The sequence below is a fragment of the Arvicanthis niloticus genome, chromosome 15 (assembly GCF_011762505.2).
Source record: "Arvicanthis niloticus isolate mArvNil1 chromosome 15, mArvNil1.pat.X, whole genome shotgun sequence".
Taxonomy (NCBI): Eukaryota; Metazoa; Chordata; class Mammalia; order Rodentia; family Muridae; genus Arvicanthis; species Arvicanthis niloticus.
This window is the reverse complement of record NC_047672.1, coordinates 55,380,737-55,400,497: the sequence shown is the minus strand read 5'-3', so window position 1 is coordinate 55,400,497 and position 19,761 is coordinate 55,380,737. Positions and strand designations below refer to the sequence as shown.

General features: G+C 44.0%; 2 protein-coding genes across 13 annotated transcripts in view; one reads left to right on the top strand and one right to left on the bottom strand.

Moving 5' to 3' along the window:
* The window catches only part of Sgce (sarcoglycan epsilon), a 72,516-nt gene extending 68,614 nt beyond the window's left edge, over positions 1 to 3,902 (bottom strand). For 3 of the 12 annotated variants that reach the window (XM_076913058.1, XM_034519397.2, XM_034519401.2), the window contains exon 1: positions 3,699 to 3,876. In XM_076913058.1, coding sequence (XP_076769173.1) covers positions 3,699 to 3,807 — 109 coding nt within the window. In that variant the 5' untranslated portion in view covers positions 3,808 to 3,876. Of the gene's footprint in view, positions 1 to 3,698 lie in introns of all 12 variants that reach the window. The other 9 variants (XM_034519399.2, XM_034519402.2, XM_034519400.2 and 6 more) reach the window with 5 other exon arrangements.
* A 251-nt stretch (positions 3,903 to 4,153) lies between these two features.
* Positions 4,154 to 15,324, top strand: Peg10 (paternally expressed 10). Its single transcript, XM_034519749.2, is given in 3 exon segments — positions 4,154 to 4,298; positions 10,976 to 12,869; positions 12,872 to 15,324. Coding segments are annotated over 2 exon segments (4,104 nt in total). The 5' UTR covers positions 4,154 to 4,298; positions 10,976 to 11,068; the 3' UTR covers positions 15,175 to 15,324.
* The last annotated feature ends 4,437 nt before the right edge of the window (positions 15,325 to 19,761 follow it).

Sequence of the window (19,761 nt, the reverse complement as noted above, 5' to 3'; positions counted from 1 at the left end):
GAGCAGACAAACCCAACCTGTGTCATCTGATTAACTGGGGTCCTTTTTCACACTGAGACCAGGAAATAAAATAAATAATAAACAGGATATATATTTAGATGCTTAGAATAGAGACTATTGAAAGGTAAACTTGAAAAAAATCAGGTAGGATAGACTGCATGTACAAGCAGGAAAAATAGAAAAGAAACAGGAGTGTAGACTAACTGTGGAGGGGAAAAAAACATGTGTAAGCACTGCGCTTATCAGATCCACAAACAATCTGAGTATCTCACTTGAAACATTTTCAACAAGCCAGCATAGCATGTCTTCAATGCTTTAGCCTTTTCTTTAAGGGTGATTTTCATCCATGGGAAAACTAGTGTTTGACGCTGGACACATGCTCTCTGTCTCACTCAGGTTATCTCTAGCCCGTTTTTATGGTGTGTTCATTGCTGTCTGTAAAGTCTGTGAGACAAGTGAAAATTCCACCTGGCTTAGAGATATAATTTACTCCCCAGAAATGAAGTTATGCTATATGTACACAGGGTAAACCAATAGCTGCTAGATTTATGGCAAGCTGTATAATAATAGATTAAAAACAAACAATTCAACCTTAGTTACTCTTTGAAAAGTCAAATTTTTATCTTGTTTAGAAATCATTTAGTCCCACTATCCCAGAGGCTAAGCCAACTACAGGCAGGAAATCAGCACATTCACATCCATATCAAATTCTCATTAAGAAGGATAACATGTCCAAATAGGTATTATTTGCCTTGTGAAAACTCGACCTTTACTTTGAAATATAAATCGTCTCACTCCTTTAGAATTTATCCTAAATATAAGAGATAAATCAACAGCTTCCTTCATAGATGCCCGGCAAATTGCCATAAAGGTAGGTAAAATGTACAGAGTAAACACAATGTGCGGTGTCAAAATCCCCCTGCGTGTTAACGCCGAGTTCCCTCATCCCCACTGAAAACTAAAAATGGTGGTAAAGAGAGATGATAGCTCCTGAGCAAACTCTTAAAAATATAGATAAAATCTCTAAATACAAAGAACAGCTAGTTACCTAGTGAAGTAAATAACGCTAAGTGCGCTTCACACTGACCCTTGTGAAAGCCGGCCGGCACAAAATAATCCACTCGGGGGAAAAAAATCTAAAATTTACCTGGATAGTAAATACCATGAGTGTTTAAGATATATCAGTATTTAGGACATATTGGTATTTAACATTAATTAAACCCTAGAGTATTTATTAATTCTGTCTATTCATTTAAATATTGTTTGTTTTTTCAGCTAGCAAGAAAGTTTTACCTAAACAGCTGGTATTGCCTTTTCCCAAGAAAAATTGTAATTTGAGACAAAGTAAAAAAAAAAAAAAAAAAGAATATGTCAAGCATAAAAAAACCCTCAAGGATATTGATTAAAATTATAGCTGCATGTCATAATCCTGAGGCTGGGAGCCACGGCTCAGCTTGTTGGTTTGAAATTGTTGTTAGGTGTTATTGCTGTTTATATACATCAATAAGGAAATATTAATTTAATGTTGCTTAATTTTTAAAAAAAATTGTAAAATTAGTATTATTTGATGCTCAAAATCTACTACTTGGAAAGAAAATAGGGGAAGAAATTAATTTGATCCAATATTTAATTTTGAGAAAAAAAATATACACAACCCTATGGAAAAAAATATTTTTTAGATACCTCTGTAAGCATAGAGGGAGGTCTGAAAAGGCAAACCATAGTGTGCGGCACCACAGCAAGCCAAGGATGTCACAGGTGATCTTGGTTGCCTTAGTAAGGCAACCCTCTGGAATTTAAACCAGGAGAGAATTACTACTATAAAAATACCAACAAAGCCATTTCTACTTTTTAAGCCATAAATAAATAAGTAAATATGGTTAAAATTTTGAAATGGAAAAGTCAAATTATTTCAAACCCTGAAAGATGGGTGATTTTTAAAACTTGAATTTTTCTTATATTTTACCCATGTTTGCTCTAAGTCTCACGTTTAAAAAAAAAACAACGCTATCAGTGAACAGCTAGGTGAATTAACTTTGTGGGGAGAAGAAACTGCTCCTAAGCATATGACAGTCCCGCAGTCACCGGAACAGGGACTGTTAAGTAAACATTGTTTTAAAATCCTGGAATCAGTCTGTCTTGCAGAAAAAGATAAACATTTTTAAATTAAAAAAAAAAGATTATGTTCGCCCAATTTCCTAGATAAATGTTCTTTGCTCTTGGAAATCTACACTTACTTATTTCTGGAGGTCAGCACTTAATTTCTAATAAGTAGATTCCCAGAAATGAATGAGTTTCTGCTTAATGCTAAAAACTTCATGCTTTGTACAGCGCAAGGTCCCTTCTACCTTGTCGTGCACAATGGGTCAAAGTCTTGTTTGTTGTTGTTGTTTTTAAGGAAAAAAAACTGCAGGATGTTGCTGAAATAAGCTCAGTTTTAGTCTTGAAAAACAAATATGTTTCATCTGTGGTTCATAAATCCAACTCAGTTGTAGACAATTTGATTTTCCTTTTAACCTAACTTTTTTGACAAAGATTAGCAACAGATTGTTAATTTTCTCAGCACCTAAGACTCTGAGCAGCTTAGGTGGGAATCCGCATTAAGGTTTTATTTCACATCCTTTCCGTCAGTATTTGAATACTGACTTGTTCCTTTGCAAATTTCCCTAACGTTAAAAAATTTTTTTTTACAGGTTTATATGTATCAAGCCAAACAAATGCTTGGAGCTGAGTCTCGGTGACCTGTTTCAAAGGTTTGAATCTACAGTTACTGCGCCCCAAAACATTCATTCACCCACAAGATTTAAAAACCCAAAACGGCGCGGGTGGGGGGGGGAAAGCTGAGGTCTCTGTGTAAACCTTGTAATCACCTCACAAAGTCCGTAGCTGAAAGCTTCCAAAGCCCGCCAAGAACATTGGAAGCACCCACAGCTGTTTTCAATTGTTCCTGCTTTCCCTTCGTAACGTATTTAGTAGGGCAATGGGTGCTGTTTGCAGCATCTCTGCCCCCAGCCATGGTTGACCCTGACCTGCACACGCCGTTTGGCTCCCAGAATTTCATGATCCTGCTTCCGTGTTCGGTAAAACCTAAAAAAAAAATCAGGTTCGCGCCACCAGGAAATAATGCTTTTAAAAAAAAGCAGGGGTGGGGGAGAGATTCGGTCTTTTAAATGTTACATTTTGGTGGTCTTTCTTTCAACCCGATTCCAGAAAATGAGAAAAGATGTACATCTTTGTGTAAGAGAGAAAGCAGCTGGCCAGCCATGTCCTTTGGCTCATATCTAGGCCAGGGAGTCTCAATTGTGGGGTAAAGCCCCGCACCCCTACCCCCACCCCGAGGGGCAATGACCCCCAAGTCTGTTTCAGGGATCAGAAGATGTCCACCATCAGGCTGGGGGAACGAGAAGGGGTGCCCTCCTTAATGGAAACTGGAGTTAAATTCTTGCCCTGCTGGACAGGGAGGGGCCGTGGGGGTGCAGAGAGAAAGAAGGCCAGGGGTCAAGCCTGGGGAGGGACCCATTTGCCCTAGGAGGTGGGCTGCAGGGTGTCCTGAAAGAAGGGTGCTGTGGGGGGGCATTGGGCATAGAGCGGGACTAGCACCCTTTAGGCACGCCCTGGTACCCCGGAACCCGAGTGGGGGAGGGTGAGGCAGCGGCCTGTGGGCCCCTGAACCTCCTTGTCGCGCGCAGGCCACTAACCTGTCAGTAAGAATGTGCCAGTGGTCGCGGGGCTCATCTTGAGTGTCCCCCGACCCTTTCCCGTCCAAGCACAAGGGTCTCCCAGCTCCCACCACCAGAATAATAGCATTCTTGGCCTGCCTAAGCCGACCGTCCTCGATCCTCCCCTCCCCTCCCTTTCTTTTTTTCCTCCCAGCTTGGCCGGTTCAGCATCGTGCACCCCCCCTTCCTGAGCCCATGCTGCCCCTAGCGGCGGGCCAAAGCGGTGCATGCCGCGCCCCCACCCCATCCCCCCAGGCGCCCGCCCACGCACCCCCCCCTCCGCCCCCGCTGCTCGCGGAGCACGCTGGGATTTGGCGCCCCCCTCCTAGAATCTCTCTATATAAGGCAAGCAGTCCGGGCTCCCGGTACACGCGTTTCCAACTTGAGTTGGTGTGTGTCGAAGAATCCTGACCAACTACGACCTGGGGAGAGCAGCCAACCGAGCCGGTCCACCGAGCCTCGCCGAGGTCTGCTGCGCGGGCTGCGGTCCGGAGCTTTCTCCGGACCGCGGTCACCCAGTGGACTCGGCCGTCGCAGGACCCCTCATCCTTCGTGTCATCGCAGAGGAATCTTCGTGTGGTGAGTATGCGGTTAGGATTTTTTTTTTTTTTACTCCCCCCGAAAACCGATCACACGCAATCCCCGTTTTTTTTTCAGGAGCTGCGGGAGATAAAGTAGCGCCCCCAGAATATCTCCTCGCAAATTTTGTCACGCCTTCATTGGCCGGATGCTGAGACGAGAGCGTGGAAAGCGAAGTCTTCACGGCTTCAGATCCGCGACTTCGGTTTCCACGACTCGCGTCCAGAATTGGTCAGTAGACGCATGAGCTGCGGACAGCGATGAGCTGCAGACGCACATGAGCTACCGACCGAATTACGATGAGCTCCTCAAAAGCGCAGCAAAGAGACCTGCGTTGCTACTCATAAATGCCGCGCTACAAGCGCTTTAGTTGCGCGGCAGACGGCCGCTTCTTGCACTGTGATGAACTAACGGGCGCTTCATGCGCTACGAAATACTAATAGGCGCTTCACGCACTACCAAATACTAATAGGCGCTTCTCGCGCTACGAACTGATGATGGGCGCTTCATGCGCTTCGATCATCTAATAGGCGCTTAATGCGCTGCGATGTACTAATGGGCGCTTCATGCGCTTCGCTGTACTAATGAGCGCTTAATGCGCTTCGCTGTACTAATGGGCGCTCCATGCGCTTCGCTGTACTAATGGGCGCTTCATTGCGCTTCAGTGTACAAACGAACAGGCGAACAGGCGAACCTGTGAACCGGGCAAACCGAACTGGCGCTTCATGCGCCACAAACCAGCTCGAACTATAGAGATACACAAACGGATTCGTGCTTCACGCACTCAGTTCGGAGCTGCAGGAGAGTCACCAAATGCAAAAGCGCAACAAGAGTGAATTTAGAAATGCGCTACAAACTGCGACACAGGCATTAAGACCTGCAGATTCTTGAGCTACACAGAAAGTAGCGTTGGAAAGACGAGAGAGAACGTATAACTCTCTCCTTAGCGAGGGGACAACACAGGTTCGCCTTTCGCATCAAAAGTGGCTTGCGTTTTCCTGTCGGACGGCTATCTGCATGATGATGGTGGTGGTGGTGGTGGTGTTGGTGGTAGACAAAATGGAGCCCTGGGAGGCCCAAATTGGTGTTTAACATTCTGCCCACGTAACTCCTGCTTACGGCAGTCGAGTGGAGGGGTGCTGGATTTTGGAGATGGCAGAACGGGCTGCCTTGTCTAGTGGTGATTGATTGAGGTGACGGTGCAGTGGATTTGGGGGCACAAATTGGTGTCCAGCAACAGTTTGTGGAAGCTGTCCGGCTTGCTGGGTGGGTACGAAGCCGAGATGGGAGGTGGGAGGTGGAAGATGGGAGGTGGGAGGTGGGAGATGGGAGGTGGGAGGAGGGGGTTTGCTCTTGCTGCGCAGAAGGAATTTGGTGGTTGGGAGCTGGTGGGAGGGGTCTGGGGAGGTAGGGGGGCGGGGGGAGGCATGCAGTCATTCTGCAGCCCTGTAGCAGCCAGTCTCAGATCTGCCCCGCCCATCCTAGCCTTGCCTCATCTGCAGAGAGGCCGCGCGCGCCTCGCTTGCGCGCCTCGCTTGCGCGCCTCGCCTGCGCGCCTCGCCTGTCGCGCGCCTTTCCAGAACATGCTTCCACAGGCCCAACCTCCCAAGTGCTGACGCCTTAGAGCCAGCCTACCTAGTCCCCGCCCCCAAGGCCCGCCTCCTCTGAGGTGGCCTGCCTAGCCCCCGCCCCCAAGGCCCGCCTCCTCTGAGGTGGCCTGCCTAGCCCCCGCCCCCAAGGCCCGCCTCCTCTGAGGCCGGCCCAAGCCCCGCCTCTCTTACTGTTCAGCTCCTCCCAGAGCTCCTCCTAGGAGAAGGCCCAGAGCCCCGCCTTCCCAGAGCCTGCCTGCGCCTGCGCAGTGTGGGCTGCAGCCCCTCCCTTCAGGTTTGCCTCCAGTGCGCAAGTGCGCCTCTGCCTTGTCTGAGCCTGGCTGCACAGCCCCGCCTCCCTGCGGTTTCTCTGTTGCGCGGTTTTACTTTTTGTCCACAGGTGTCTAGTAAATATAAGAATAATAAGAATAATTAACAACAATAATAATAAGTATGCCTGACATGCATAAGCACTTTTAATAAGTGCATTGCATTATTAAATAAAAAGATCCCACAATTAAAACTCCTGTTAGTGGGATATGGGAACTTATAAGAAGGCCTAGGTGATGCCTTGAAGCAATGAAGGCAATTATTTATTTTAAATTAAAAATTAAATTTAAAAATATTTTTATATTTAATTATTTGATCAAGACACCATTGGACTTCCTGGAATTAAACGCTTTGTTAATACAAAGCCAGAGGTGACTAGCACTGTGTTTCTTAGGAGTTTTCAAGGGCATTGGTGTTATGGCTTGGCTTCTGAGAGAGATGTTTGTTAGCATAGAAAAGGTTTGTTTTTGTTGTTGTTGTTGTTGTTGCTGTTGTTTTTTAAAAATTCTAGGTGATTAGCCTTGGCTGACCTGCCTACATATATCATAAAGTGTGCTTGGCACATAGTAAGGATTCATTAAATGTGTGTTAAATGGCCAGAGTAAATTAATTATTTATTGTCTTGCTGCTGGTCTTCAGGCTTTTTTGAAATTTTGTTCCTTTTTCTTAAGGTGCTTTGCTGTCCTGAGTTGAGTGGCTGCCCTTTTTGAAGGGCATTTAAAAGTTTCTCTTTAAAAAATATGGTTTTGAACTCCAATAATGTAAGCTGTAATTATAAATGTGAATCAACTAAATTATATTCCAAATAATTAGCTTTTTTCATAAAAAGTTAATTATTTGTTATTCCAAGTAATTAGCTTTTTTCATAAAAAGCTAATTATTTGTTATTCCAAGTAATTAGCTTTTTTCATAAAAAGCTAATTATTTGGTGTCCCAAGTAATTAGCTTTTTTCATAAAAAGCTAATTTAAATTTGGGGCAAGTGGGTTATTAATTCTACATATTGACATTTAAAACTTATGTGATATAACAGGGTGGTTACATTGCAAGACATACATTGTTTCAACTGGCCTAATTAAACATCTGTGTAATTTACAGAGAAGCCAAATTGAAATGTTTCTAAATTAATGAAGAAATTAAAAAAAAAAAAAAACTGGTTCCATATATTATGTACTATGAGCCAGAATTTTGTTAAAGGGAGAAATAGGGGCTTTTGCTCCCCAAGCTCCTCCCTTCCTAATGCCCCTCCCTAGTGTACAACTATCTGTGGGACATATAGGGTTATAATTACAGCTTGAAATGCATGCTTTGCTTTGGGAGTTTTATCTGCATATTAAAATGAGATTCAAAGCATTGAAAAATATATGCAAATTGCATTTCACAGATAATCCATGTAATACTAAGAAAGGGAGATTTAAAATTTTAAATTAACTAAAAGTTGCTTAATGGTGTTTCATTTCCTATGAGACATTTATATATGATTTTATTTACTATTATTGCTCTTCGTGTTTGGGGGAATTAAAAAAGAACTTTGAAGAAGTCATTGCAAAGAGTTAATAATTAATCAGATGTATTTATGTATTTCTAGATTGACTAAAACTTAATTATCTGAAGATGATCCTGAAGATGGTCCTGAAGCAGCTGGCTTATACAGTGTGAACTTTCAGGAATGGGAGCACTGAGCACCTCCTCCCCCTAACACCCCTCCCCCCCAGTCCAGCCCTTTAAGAGGGAATTGGAAAAGTCACAATTTTTAAGTCAAATTAAAATGAAGTCACAATGTTCCTTGCCTGTCATGCCTCACAGTAAACATTGTCATTATTTGTTTATGGTAACTGTTGACCAGTTTGCCCAGTTACTGCTGAAACCACTCAGCCTTGGAGTAGAGTCCCCCCTCCCCCCCAGGGGTGAGCATGAGGCAGAGGAGTGGTGAAGGTCACATGGTGACCTCACAAGCTAAATGGCACTTAATTTGTTTAACCAGCATTAAACAAATATTATTATTTGTTTAATTTAAATAATAATATTATTATTTAATATTATTTGTAAAATAATATTATTAAATATTATTAAAAACCAAAAGCACACTCCCTTGAATATCTTGGTGGGAGGGGCACACCCCAAGTTATGTGAGCATAGCTCCTCCCCGTTGCCTTACACTTTAAATTATCTTCCTGAGATATTGTTTGCTGGTTTCCTAATTCAGTTTCTGACGCATAGTTAGTTATCTTTTATAAGTGTTAATGTCCACCAGACCTGGCTTCAATTAAGCCCACCCCAGTAGGGCGTAGACATTCCTGACCTGAGTCAGGCTGTACCAGGCCATGCTGAGACCATCTTAAGGAAAGTTTTAATTTCTATTTTGAAGTTGTTGGGTTTTTTTCCTAGATGATAGAAGTCACAATTTAGTCACTTGTGTGTTCTGCTTTTTGGAAAGGCTATAGGAACAACATAGGACAAAAGGAAAATGTCTGTAGGTGGTTATGACAGGGGAGGGGCCTAAAAGGTGGGGGTGCGGTGCTTGTTGAGAAAGGGGGGGCAGGGGGTGGGGGGTGGGGGTGGGGGGCACACACAAAGATGACGAACAGGTGTCATGTGGGATGTCAGTTTTCCTCTATTTTTTAAAATATTTGACAGGCTAAAATATTAGCTAACTTTTCTAATTAACAAATTTTTATCTTTTTAGTTTTATAGAATTTAATTAGTGCCCATTTTGCCTTAGAGAAAAAAACTTATTTTTAAACTTATGTTTGTTCAAAAGTTTTAAACTTTGTTTTTCAACTTTTATTGAGCTTCTTTAATTAAAGGTTTGTAACTATTAAAAGGTTTTAAAGTTTCAAAAGCAACTTTTAAAAGTTTCTAAAGTTTTAAGCTTTAAACTTAAAAGTTGTAAGTTCAAACTTAAAGTTTTTAAACTTCAATAAACTTTGTTAAATTCTTTTAAAAAGTTTGCTAGACTGTCCAATTACAAAGTTTTTATACTTTCTAAAGTTTGAAGCTTTAAACTTAAAAGTTTGTAAGTTCAAACTTTTTAAAACTTTTTTTTAAAACTTCAATAAACTTTGTTAAACTTTTTAAAAAGTTTGCTAGACTGACCAAATACAAAGTTTTTTTAAAGTTTATAAAGTTTGAAGCTTTAAACTTAAAAGTTGCTTGTAAGGTCAAACCTTTTTTTTTTTTTAACTTCAATAAACTTTTTAAAACTTTTTGTTCTTTACTACAATTATTTAAATTTTCCCAATTTGAGAGCCTCACAGATACATAAGTATTAATCACTCTAATTGCATTTAACCCTATTTCTCAGGAAGTGCATAGGCAGACACTGCTATGATTTCACTATAATCATAATGAAAACATTTAAACTACTCTTCTCTCACATACAGAGTTACTCTCCTTAGAATTCATGTTCATTTTACCTTAATTTTACAAGCCTTTGGATGGAGCCCTATTGAAAATGTTCAATTAAAAACTAAAGGCTACATTCTGGTGAACTTTAGTGCAAATGAAGTTCTGTATTTCTTTGACTGATAAAGTAAAATTTTTAAGTATCTTTAGATTCAGGATGCCCAAGTTGCAATAGTTATAGCCCCTCCACACTTATACAGAAAGTAGCCTTTTGTTACATAATTAATAGCCTTATTAGTCAGTTAACAGGTGTAATTCAGTGATTAATATCTATGTTGTCTTTTTTAGAGTTCTTTTTTTATTAAATTTTATTTGTTTACATTCCAAATATTTCCCCCTTCCCTGTCCCCCCAGAGTTCTTCACTCCCTCCCCCCTCCCTTTTGCCTCTGAGAAGGTACTCCCCCACCCTCCTATTCCCCACCCCCTACCCTTCCACCCTTCCACCCCCTACCCTCCCACCCCTTACCTATGTCATTTCATTAAAACATGTTGAATTTGGATTGGGTTATCAGGTATCTTTTAAAAAAGATGTCCTAGTGTATAGCCCATTTCTTCCTAGGCAGCATCAATTAATATTTGTTTAATGATTGCCTAATAAAGTAAACTGACATCCCCATGAGGTGTTCAATTCTTTCCTGTCATTGAGAATTCTCCCGAGGAACTTAATTTGTGGTCATAAAATCAATTAGATAATCTTGTGGTTTTTGTGATAGTGGTTGTCATTTGACTTAATAATTTGGTCTTGATTGTTTAGGGTGCTTCTCTGTTGTGACATTTGGCCAACTACTTTGATTTTTCAGAGCTTATGAGTACAGGCATTGTGGTTTTTAATACCTCCCTCCAGGGTGTGTGTGTGTGTGTGTGGTTTCTTAATGATTAGGAATGTTATTTTCTCCTAACATTCTTATTGGTAAAAGGTATGATGTTGGAATAATTTTGCATAATTTAGAAGTTAATTTTGCATAATTTGTTTCCTCTTTATCTGCCTTGGGAGTTTCTTGCTGTGTGACCTCCATATCCAAACAAACAAACAAAACCCAAACTTACTTGTTTGCTATTGTCGCCTTTCCTTTATAGTTTGTATAGGTGTGTGTACTGCTGATGAAGGGCATATATTGTTAATTATAAAAAGCAGGTTACTTCTTAGAAGAGACATTTAGGATATCTGGACATCAAGAAGTAGTATGTTTTTCATTGTTTTGTGAATGATTACCTCATCCTCTTGAGGGTGTGTATTTTGTTGAATTATTATCAACTGATAATTATCAGGGGATATTTGAACACCTGAATCCCTGCTTATAGCAACTGCTTTGAATGTACATGTTGAATGTATGCTTTTATTGTCATTTACAGGAACAGGCAGCTTAACCACGAGGGTCCCAGGATCCCAGGCTCCCTCCCCAGGGGAGTGAAGCCACACCTGGGAGGGCCCCTCCCACCGACACCATGGCTGCTGTGGGTGGTTCCTCCAACTGCCCACCCCCTCCTCCTCCTCCTCCTCCTCCTCCCAACAACAACAACAACAACAACAAGCCGGAGAGCCCCTCCTTGCCTGACACCAGTGAACGAAGACATGATGCGGTCCAGGAGGTCCCTGACCTGTTTGAAGCCTCCTTGCCCGACACCAGTGAAGACACACATGATGATGAAGAGGCCCCTGACCTGTCTGAAGCCTCCTTGCCTGACACCAGTGAAGACACACAAGATGATGAAGAGGCCCCTGACCTGTCTGAAGCCTCCTTTCCTGACACCAGTGAAGACACACATGATGATGAAGAGGCCCCTGACCTGTCTGAAGCCTCCTTGCCTGACACCAGTGAAGACACACATGATGATGAAGAGACCCCTGACCTGTCTGAAGCCTCCTTGCCTGACACCAGTGAAGACAGACAGGATGATGATGAAGAGGCCCCTGACCTCTCTGAAGCCTCCTTGCCTGACACCAGTGAAGACAGACAGGATGATGAAGAGGCCCCTGACATGTCTGAAGCCTCCTTGCCTGACACCAGTGAAGACAGACAGGATGATGAAGAGGCCCCTGACCTGTCTGAAGCCTCCTTGCCTGACACCAGTGAAGACAGACAGGATGATGAAGAGGCCCCTGACCTGTCTGAAGCCTCCTTGCCTGACACCAGTGAAGGCAGACATGATGATGAACAGGCCCCTGACCTGTTTGAAGCCTCCTTTCCTGACACCAATGAAGGCAGACATGATGAAGAGGAGGTCCCTGACCTGTTTGAAGCCTCCTTTCCTGACACCAATGAAGGCAGACATGATGAAGAGGAGGTCCCTGACCTGTTTGAAGAACAGATGCACAGGCAGTTTGAGAATATGAACCTGCTGGACCAAGTAGAGTTACTGGCACAGAGCTACAGTTTCTTGGATCATCTAGACGATTTTGATGATGATGATGATGATGATTTCGACGATATTGACATTGAACCTGAACAGCTTCAGATTACTGGGGACAGTGATGATGACCTTGAGCTTCAGGGTGCTGCAGCTGCCCCTGACCAAATCTTTTTCACCGATGATGACTGCCTTGATGACCTTCCTGAGAAGTTTGATGGCAATTCTGACATGCTGGGTCCTTTCATGTACCAGTGCCAGCTCTTCATGGAAAGGAGCAACAGAGATTTCTCAGTTGACCGTGTCCGTGTATGCTTCGTGACAAGCATGTTGATCGGCCGTGCCGCCCGCTGGGCTACTGCCAAGTTGCAAAGATGCACTTACCTGATGCACAACTACACTGCCTTTATGATGGAGCTGAAGCATGTCTTTGAAGACCCTCAGAGACGTGAAGCTGCCAAACGCAAGATCAGACGTCTGCGCCAGGGCCCAGGACCTGTAGTGGACTACTCCAATGCATTCCAGATGATTGCCCAGGACCTGGACTGGACTGAACCTTCTCTGATGGATCAGTTCCAGGAAGGCCTCAACCCAGAAATTCGGGCAGAGCTGTCTCGCCAGGAAGCCCCCGATAGCCTGGCTGCTCTGATCACTGCATGTATTCACATCGAGAGAAGACTAGCCCGTAATGCTGCTGCTACTAACAAGCCTGACTCACCGAGGGCCTTGGTGATGCCTCCAACCAACCAGTCTGATCCCACTGAGCCCGTGGGAGGTGCCCGCATGCGCCTGACCAAGGAAGAAAAGGAAAGACGCCGCAAAATGAACTTATGTCTGTACTGCGGTAACGGAGGCCATTTCGCCGACACCTGTCCAGCGAAAGCCTCCAAAAATTCGCCGCCGGGAAACTCCCCGGCCCCGCTGTAGGGGGACCTTCAGCGACAGGGCCAGAAAGAATAAGGTCCCCACCCTCCCAGGCTTTGACTCCGCACCTACAAGTGATGCTCCAGATCCATGTCCCAGGCAGACACACCCTGTACGTCCGGGCTATGATTGACTCTGGTGCATCTGGCAACTTCATCGATCAAGACTTCGTTATTCAAAATGCAATTCCTCTAAGAATTAAAGAATGGCCAATCATGGTGGAAGCTATTGATGGACATCCAATTGCCTCGGGTCCAATCATTTTGGAAACCCACCACCTGATAGTTGACTTGGGAGACCACCGTGAGATACTGTCCTTTGACGTGACTCAGTCTCCATTCTTTCCCATTGTCCTGGGAATTCGTTGGCTGAGCACACATGACCCTCACATTACCTGGAGCACTCGCTCCATTGTCTTCAACTCTGATTACTGCCGATTTCGCTGCCGGATGTTTTCGCAGATACCTTCTGCTTTACTGTTTCCAGTACCACATCCGCAATTGCGTCAGCACATACTTCAGCAGATGCAGCAGCATATGCATCCACATTTGCAACAGCATTTGCAGCAGCATATGCATCAGAATTTACATCAGCATCTGCATCAGTTTCTACATCAGGATCCTCGTCTGTATCTGCATGCGGATCTACATCACCATCAGCATCCGAATATGCAGCAGCAGCATCCAAATATCCAGCAGCAGCAGCCAGACATGCAGCAGCAGCCAGACATGCAGCAGCAGCAGCATCCGGGTATGCAGCATCATCAGCACCCGGATATGCAGCAACAGCAGCATCCAGACATGCAGCAGCAACAGCAGCAGCAGAATCTGGATATGCAGCACCAGCTGCAGCAGTATCTGTATCAGTATTTGTATCACCATCTATATCCGGTTATGCACCACTATCTGCATCCGGATCTGCATCACCACCTGCATGAGTATCTGCATCAGTATCTGCATCAGTATTTGCATCAGTTTCTGCATCACCATCTGCATCCAGAGCTGCATCAGTATTTGTATCAGTATCTGCAACAGTATATGCATCCGGATCCACATCAGCCTCCGGATCCTCATCAGCCTCCAGATCCTCATCAGCCTCCGGATCCACCTCAGCCTCCGGATCCACATCAGCCTCCGGATCCACCTCAGCCTCCGGATTCACATCACCATCAGCATCCGGATCCACATCACCGTCAGCATCCGGATTCGCACCACCGTCAGCATCCGGATTCGCACCACCGTCAGCATCCGGATCCTCACCACCGTCAGCATCCGGATCCTCACCACCGTCAGCATCCGGATCCTCACCACCGTCAGCATCCGGATCCTCACCACCGTCAGCATCCGGATCCGCACCACCGTCAGCATCCGGATCCACACCACCATCAGCATCCGGATCCCCATCAGGATTCACATCAGGATCCTCATCAGGATCCTCATCCGAATCCCCATATGGATCCACACCTGCATGCACAGTTGCATCCACAGTTGCATCCGCAGCTGCATCCACAGCTGTATCCGCAGCTGCATCCACAGCTGTATCCGCAGCTGCATCCACAGCTGCATCCGCAGCTGTATCCGCAGCTGTATCAGCAGCTGCATCCACAGCTGCATCCACATGCACCATTCTTCTACCACATGGCTGGATTCAGAGTTTTCCACCCTTTAAGGTATTACTATGTCCAGAATGTGTATACACCTGTGGATGAGCATGTCTATCCGGGTCACCGGCTGGTTGACCCTAACATTGAAATGATTCCTGGAGCGCACAGCATTCCCAGTGGGCACTTGTACTCACTGTCTGAATCTGAAATGGCTGCCCTGCGAAATTTTGTGGACAGGAATGTGAAAGATGGGCTCATGACTCCCACCGTCGCACCCAATGGAGCCCAAGTCCTGCAAGTGAAAAGAGGGTGGAAACTCCAAGTCACTTACAATTGCCGAGCTCCACAGAGTGGTACCATCCAAAATCAGTACTTTCGCCTGTCTCTTCCAAATATGGGAGACCCTGCACACCTGGCAACCTATGCTGAACTTGTCCAGGTTCCTGGCTACTACCCACTTCCTGCCTATGTGGTCTATACAGGTCATCATATGATGACTGCGTGGTACCCAGTAGGACGAGATGTACATGGAAGAATAATCCTTATGCCTGTTATAATCACCTGGGGTCACCGCCAGCCTCCGGTGCCCCAGTATCCTCCTCCGCAGCCACCACCGCCGCCGCCACCACCTCCACCACCACCACCTCCACCAGCATCATCCTACAGTGCTGCGTAGATACCTGTCATGTCCTTCATAGTCTCTGCCCTCAACTTGATCCTGTGCAGCTTCTCAATCAATGACTGTGCTACTGGATCTTCAGGCTGCCTGAGGCACAGAGACACACAGGGCAGCTTCCATCTTGACTGCCAATTTGTAAGTTGACAAGCCTGGGTTTTACTTGTTAAAACCTCTCACCATCTCAATCACAGGCTGCCAAATGTCTTTACAAAGAAGCTGATACAAACACAGGCCATGCAGATTCCTTACAGAGGGAGAGAAGAAGGAGAGGAGGACGTGACCTGCCCGTATCCTGGGCACCTTCTGAAGGAAGCCAGACTTTTAGGTGCAGTATGGAAAGGCTTCCGTGATTCTCTTGCTGCACCCTATGAAACTTCACCATCTTCAGACTCCATTTCATGATTCCGTTAATTTTCAAGGAGCAGCAACTTGAAACACCTCAGCTTGAACAGGAAGTGCTCTCTCAGACTGACTGTGACTGTACTTTAGAGCACTGGGCATCGTTTTGAAGATATGGACTTCTAAGAATGGAATCTCTTGCTGCTACCTTGAATCATTTGTCTAACCTCTGTTTGATTCTCTACCACTACCATTAACCCTGCTGCAGGATTTGTCACCGGTCTGCCTGACTGCTGGGACTCCATTTTGCTGCTATGCAAGGAGATGAAAGAGGCAGGCCTAAAGGAGCACGTGTTTCAACACAGTCTCCAATTGCCTAACGCAGTTTGAGCAGCAGGACATAACATGTTTTTTTTTAATCTGTCATGAATCTTACTGGTGAAGTTTCCTTTTTCATCAGCATTATCTTTCTTATAGTTGAATGTTTTAAGTAGTTTAGTGGGTTGGGTTTTTTTTTTTTTTTTTTTTTTGAATTTTAAAGTGTTGGCTATGCTTTCAGAATTTCTATTGACTTACAATTGGGCCTTTAAAAAATCACCAAAAGAAATTATTCGGATTAATTGGCTATTGATTCTTGTTCAGCGGACTCAGAAAGCTTGTCAACCACTGGATGTTTTATAATTACTTTTAAATGGTGCATTTGTGCTTCTGGTTTTTTTTGGTTTTTGGTTTTTTTTTTTGTTTTGTTTTGTTTTGTTTTTTGTGAAGCATCACTTCAGTTTACCTCAGATCTCAATTCCATCCTTCATGCATTTTAACTCATTTGATCTTCAAGCTGCAGAGGGCCTAGAAATGGGTCATCATCTGCAGCCCTGGCAGGTACACACAGACATTGCCACCACTGCAAGCAAATAATTGGAGAAGTTGACCACCTCAGTCAGGGAGATCATGCTGGTGTGAGTTCATAGCTCACAGACGACATCTCTGACACTGGATTGTTCTGAAGCTTGCCATTGACTTTTTGGCAGTGTGTACCATGCTTTATACTCCTATATACACTCTATAAATGTTAGGCTAAGAATAAGTGATCTTAAATTTACTCTATAGTACTGAAATTTTGTTAAGTTTCCTTTCTCTTGATTTATTTTGCGTCTGTTGATCAATTTTACATTGTTTATATTGTTTTTTCTTTCATTGGCATTTCCAACAAAAGGTCTTTATTCATTTATTAGGAAGAAATTGGAATGAAGGAGAATACAAACTAGCAAAATTAACTAATTGGCTATGGGCCCAAATTTGCATTCCTTATTAATTAAAGATGAAGGAGATGTGAGAGTTTCTATTGCTGGTCATGAAGTTCACCACCAAGAGTCAGTTTAGTTTGTACCAGGAGGCATTTGGCTGAGAGTGATTTGAGATGGGCATCTGTATGATGCAGTCTAGACTTGTGTTTAAGTTTACAGGTACCTCTTGGACTCCTGAATTGATCTCACTGTCACACATCATTGACATCCCACATCCCACACAGTTCCAAGATTGGCGACAGAGAGCATCCTGTTGGAGAGACCTGACCAGTCACGAAGGACCACCTGCAGAAGAGTCTGCAGGAACCATGCTACATACTCAGCTGGAGAGGGAACACGCATCTAATGGGAATGGATTGTTTTGCTTGTTTCAGATTTTTGCTGTTGAGTTGTTAAACATTGCATTGTTTTTCTTTTTTTCTTTTTTTTTTTTTCCTATAGTCGATTAAGAATAGGGGATAGATAATCATAAGTATCTTGGGCTGGGAGGGACTGTTAAGTAATCTTAGGTGGGTGGGTAATTTAGGAAATTAAGTTAGGATAATTAAGATAAGATAAGATAAGTTAGAATAAGATAAGTTAGGATAAGTTAGGATAAGATAAGTTAGGATAAGATAAATTAGGATAAGATACATAAGTTAGGATAAGATACATAAGTTAGGATAAGATACATAAGATAGGATAAGTTAGCTCACATAGGATAAGCATAGGATTAGATTACATAGGATAAGTTAGATCAAATACCTCAACAAGTGGACGAGTGTACTTATTTGTCCCTTACCCCTACCAACTGTACCTTTAAGGCTGAGCTCAGAGGGAACTACAGGGAAATAAATCAGTGTTTTAGGAGTGAATTGAAGATGGATAAAATTCTAGTGAAGGACGATTAGAGTAATCTAATACAGGCTCTGGGAATTAACTCAAGGGATTTTAAGGATTGCCAGATGACAGTCATCATTGTTGGATAAAACTGTTGCTGGAATAAAGCTTGTAATGTTGGATAAAACTGTTGCTGGAATAAAGCTTGTAATGTTGGATAAAACTGTTGCTGGAATAAAGCTTGTAATGTTGGATGGTAAATATTGATGGAAATTGTACGAAAATGAATAAAAGCTCTTTCCCTACCCCCTCCCCTCCTCTTCTCTATAACCTACCCCCTCTTTCCGTCCCCCCTCCCTAACCTACCCCTTCTTCCCTCTTACTCAATAGCCCACCACTCCCCTTCCTAATCCACCACTTTTCCCTTCCCTTTCCCTAACCCACCCCCTCTTCCCTCTATCCCTCCAAAACCCACCCCTTCTTCCGTCCCCCCTCCCTAACCCACCCCTTCTTACCTCCCCCCCTCCCAACCCCACCCTTAAAACTTATCGTATTCTCTTTACTATATTTCTTTGTATTACTAAAAGTGTATTGATGTTAAAATAAAAATTCAATAAATAAAGACTTAGTGATTAAGGCAAATTGTGTCCTGATCATTTCAGCGCCCGCTGACATCAAGGATGGAGGAAGAAGTGGTGGGATGGGTCTGGAGTGACAATGGGTGGGAGCTAGAAAGATAAGGGGTTGGGAAGGGGCAGTAAATAAATGGGGGAGTGGTATATAAAAGGAGGGTGGTGTATAAGGGGAGGGGTGGAGAATAAAAGGGGAGGTGAACTATAAGTGGAGGGATGGTATAGAAAGTGAGGGGTGGTGTATAAGGAGAGGAGTGGTATATAAGAGGAGGTGTGGCTTATAAGGGAAAGGGTAGTATATAAGCAGAGGGGTGTTGTATAAAGGAAGGGGTGGTATAGAAAGTGAGGGGTGATATATAAGAAGAGGGGTAGTATATAAGGGGGTGGAGTATAAGGAGAGGGTTGGTGTATAAAGAGAGTGGTGAAGTATAAGAGGAGGGGTAATGTAGAAAGTATATAAGGAGAGCAGTGGTGTATAAGGGGAGGGTTGGTATTAAGCAGAGGGATGGAGTATAAGTGGAGGGGTGGTATAGAAAGTGAGAGGTGGCATATAAGGAGGGGGTGGTGATAAGGAGAGGGATGGTATTAAGAAGAAGGTGGTGTATAAGGAGGGGTGATATAGAAATTGAGGGGTGGTATATAAAAAGAGGGGTGATGTATAAGGAGAGGGGTGGTATATAAAGAGAGCAGTGGTGTATAAAGGGAGGGGTGGAGAATAAGGGGAGGGGTGGTATAGAAAGTGAGGGGTGGTGTATAAGGGGAGGGGTGGAGTATAAAAGGGGTTGTATTAAGCAGAGGGGTGGTGTATAAGGGGAGGCATGGTATAGAAAGTGAGGGTGGTATATAAGGAGAGGGGTGGTGATAAGGAGAGGGGTAGTATATAAGAAAAGCAGTGGTGTATAAAGGGAGGGGTGGAGAATAAGGGGAGGGGTAGTATAGAAAGTGAAGGTGGTGTATAAGGGGAGGGGTGGAGTATAAGAGGGGTGGTATTAAGCAGAGGGGTGGAGTATAAGGTGAGGGGTGGTATAAAAAGTGAGAGTGGTGTATAAGGGGAGGGGTAGTATAAAAAGTGAGGGGTAGTGTATAAGGGGAGGGGTGCTATTAAGCAGAGGGGTGGTGTATAAAGGGAGGCATGGTATAGAAAGTGAGGGGTGGTATATAAGGAGAGGGGTGGAGTATAAAGGGAGGGGTAGTGTAGAAAGGGGGTGGTATATAAGGAAAGGGGTGGTGTATAAGGAGAGGGGTGGTGTATAAGTAGAGGTGTAGTTTATAAGGGGAGGGGTAGTATATAAGGAGAAGGGTGGTATGTAAGGAGGGTGGTATACAAAGTGAGTCCTAGTGTATAAGGGGAGGGGTGCTATTTAAGGAGAAGAGTGGTTATAAGGGGAGGGGTGGTATAGAAAGTGAGGGGTGGTGCATAAGGAGAGGGATACTGTATAAGGGGAGGGGTGGTATATAAGGAGAAGGGTGGCATATAAGGGGAGGGGTAG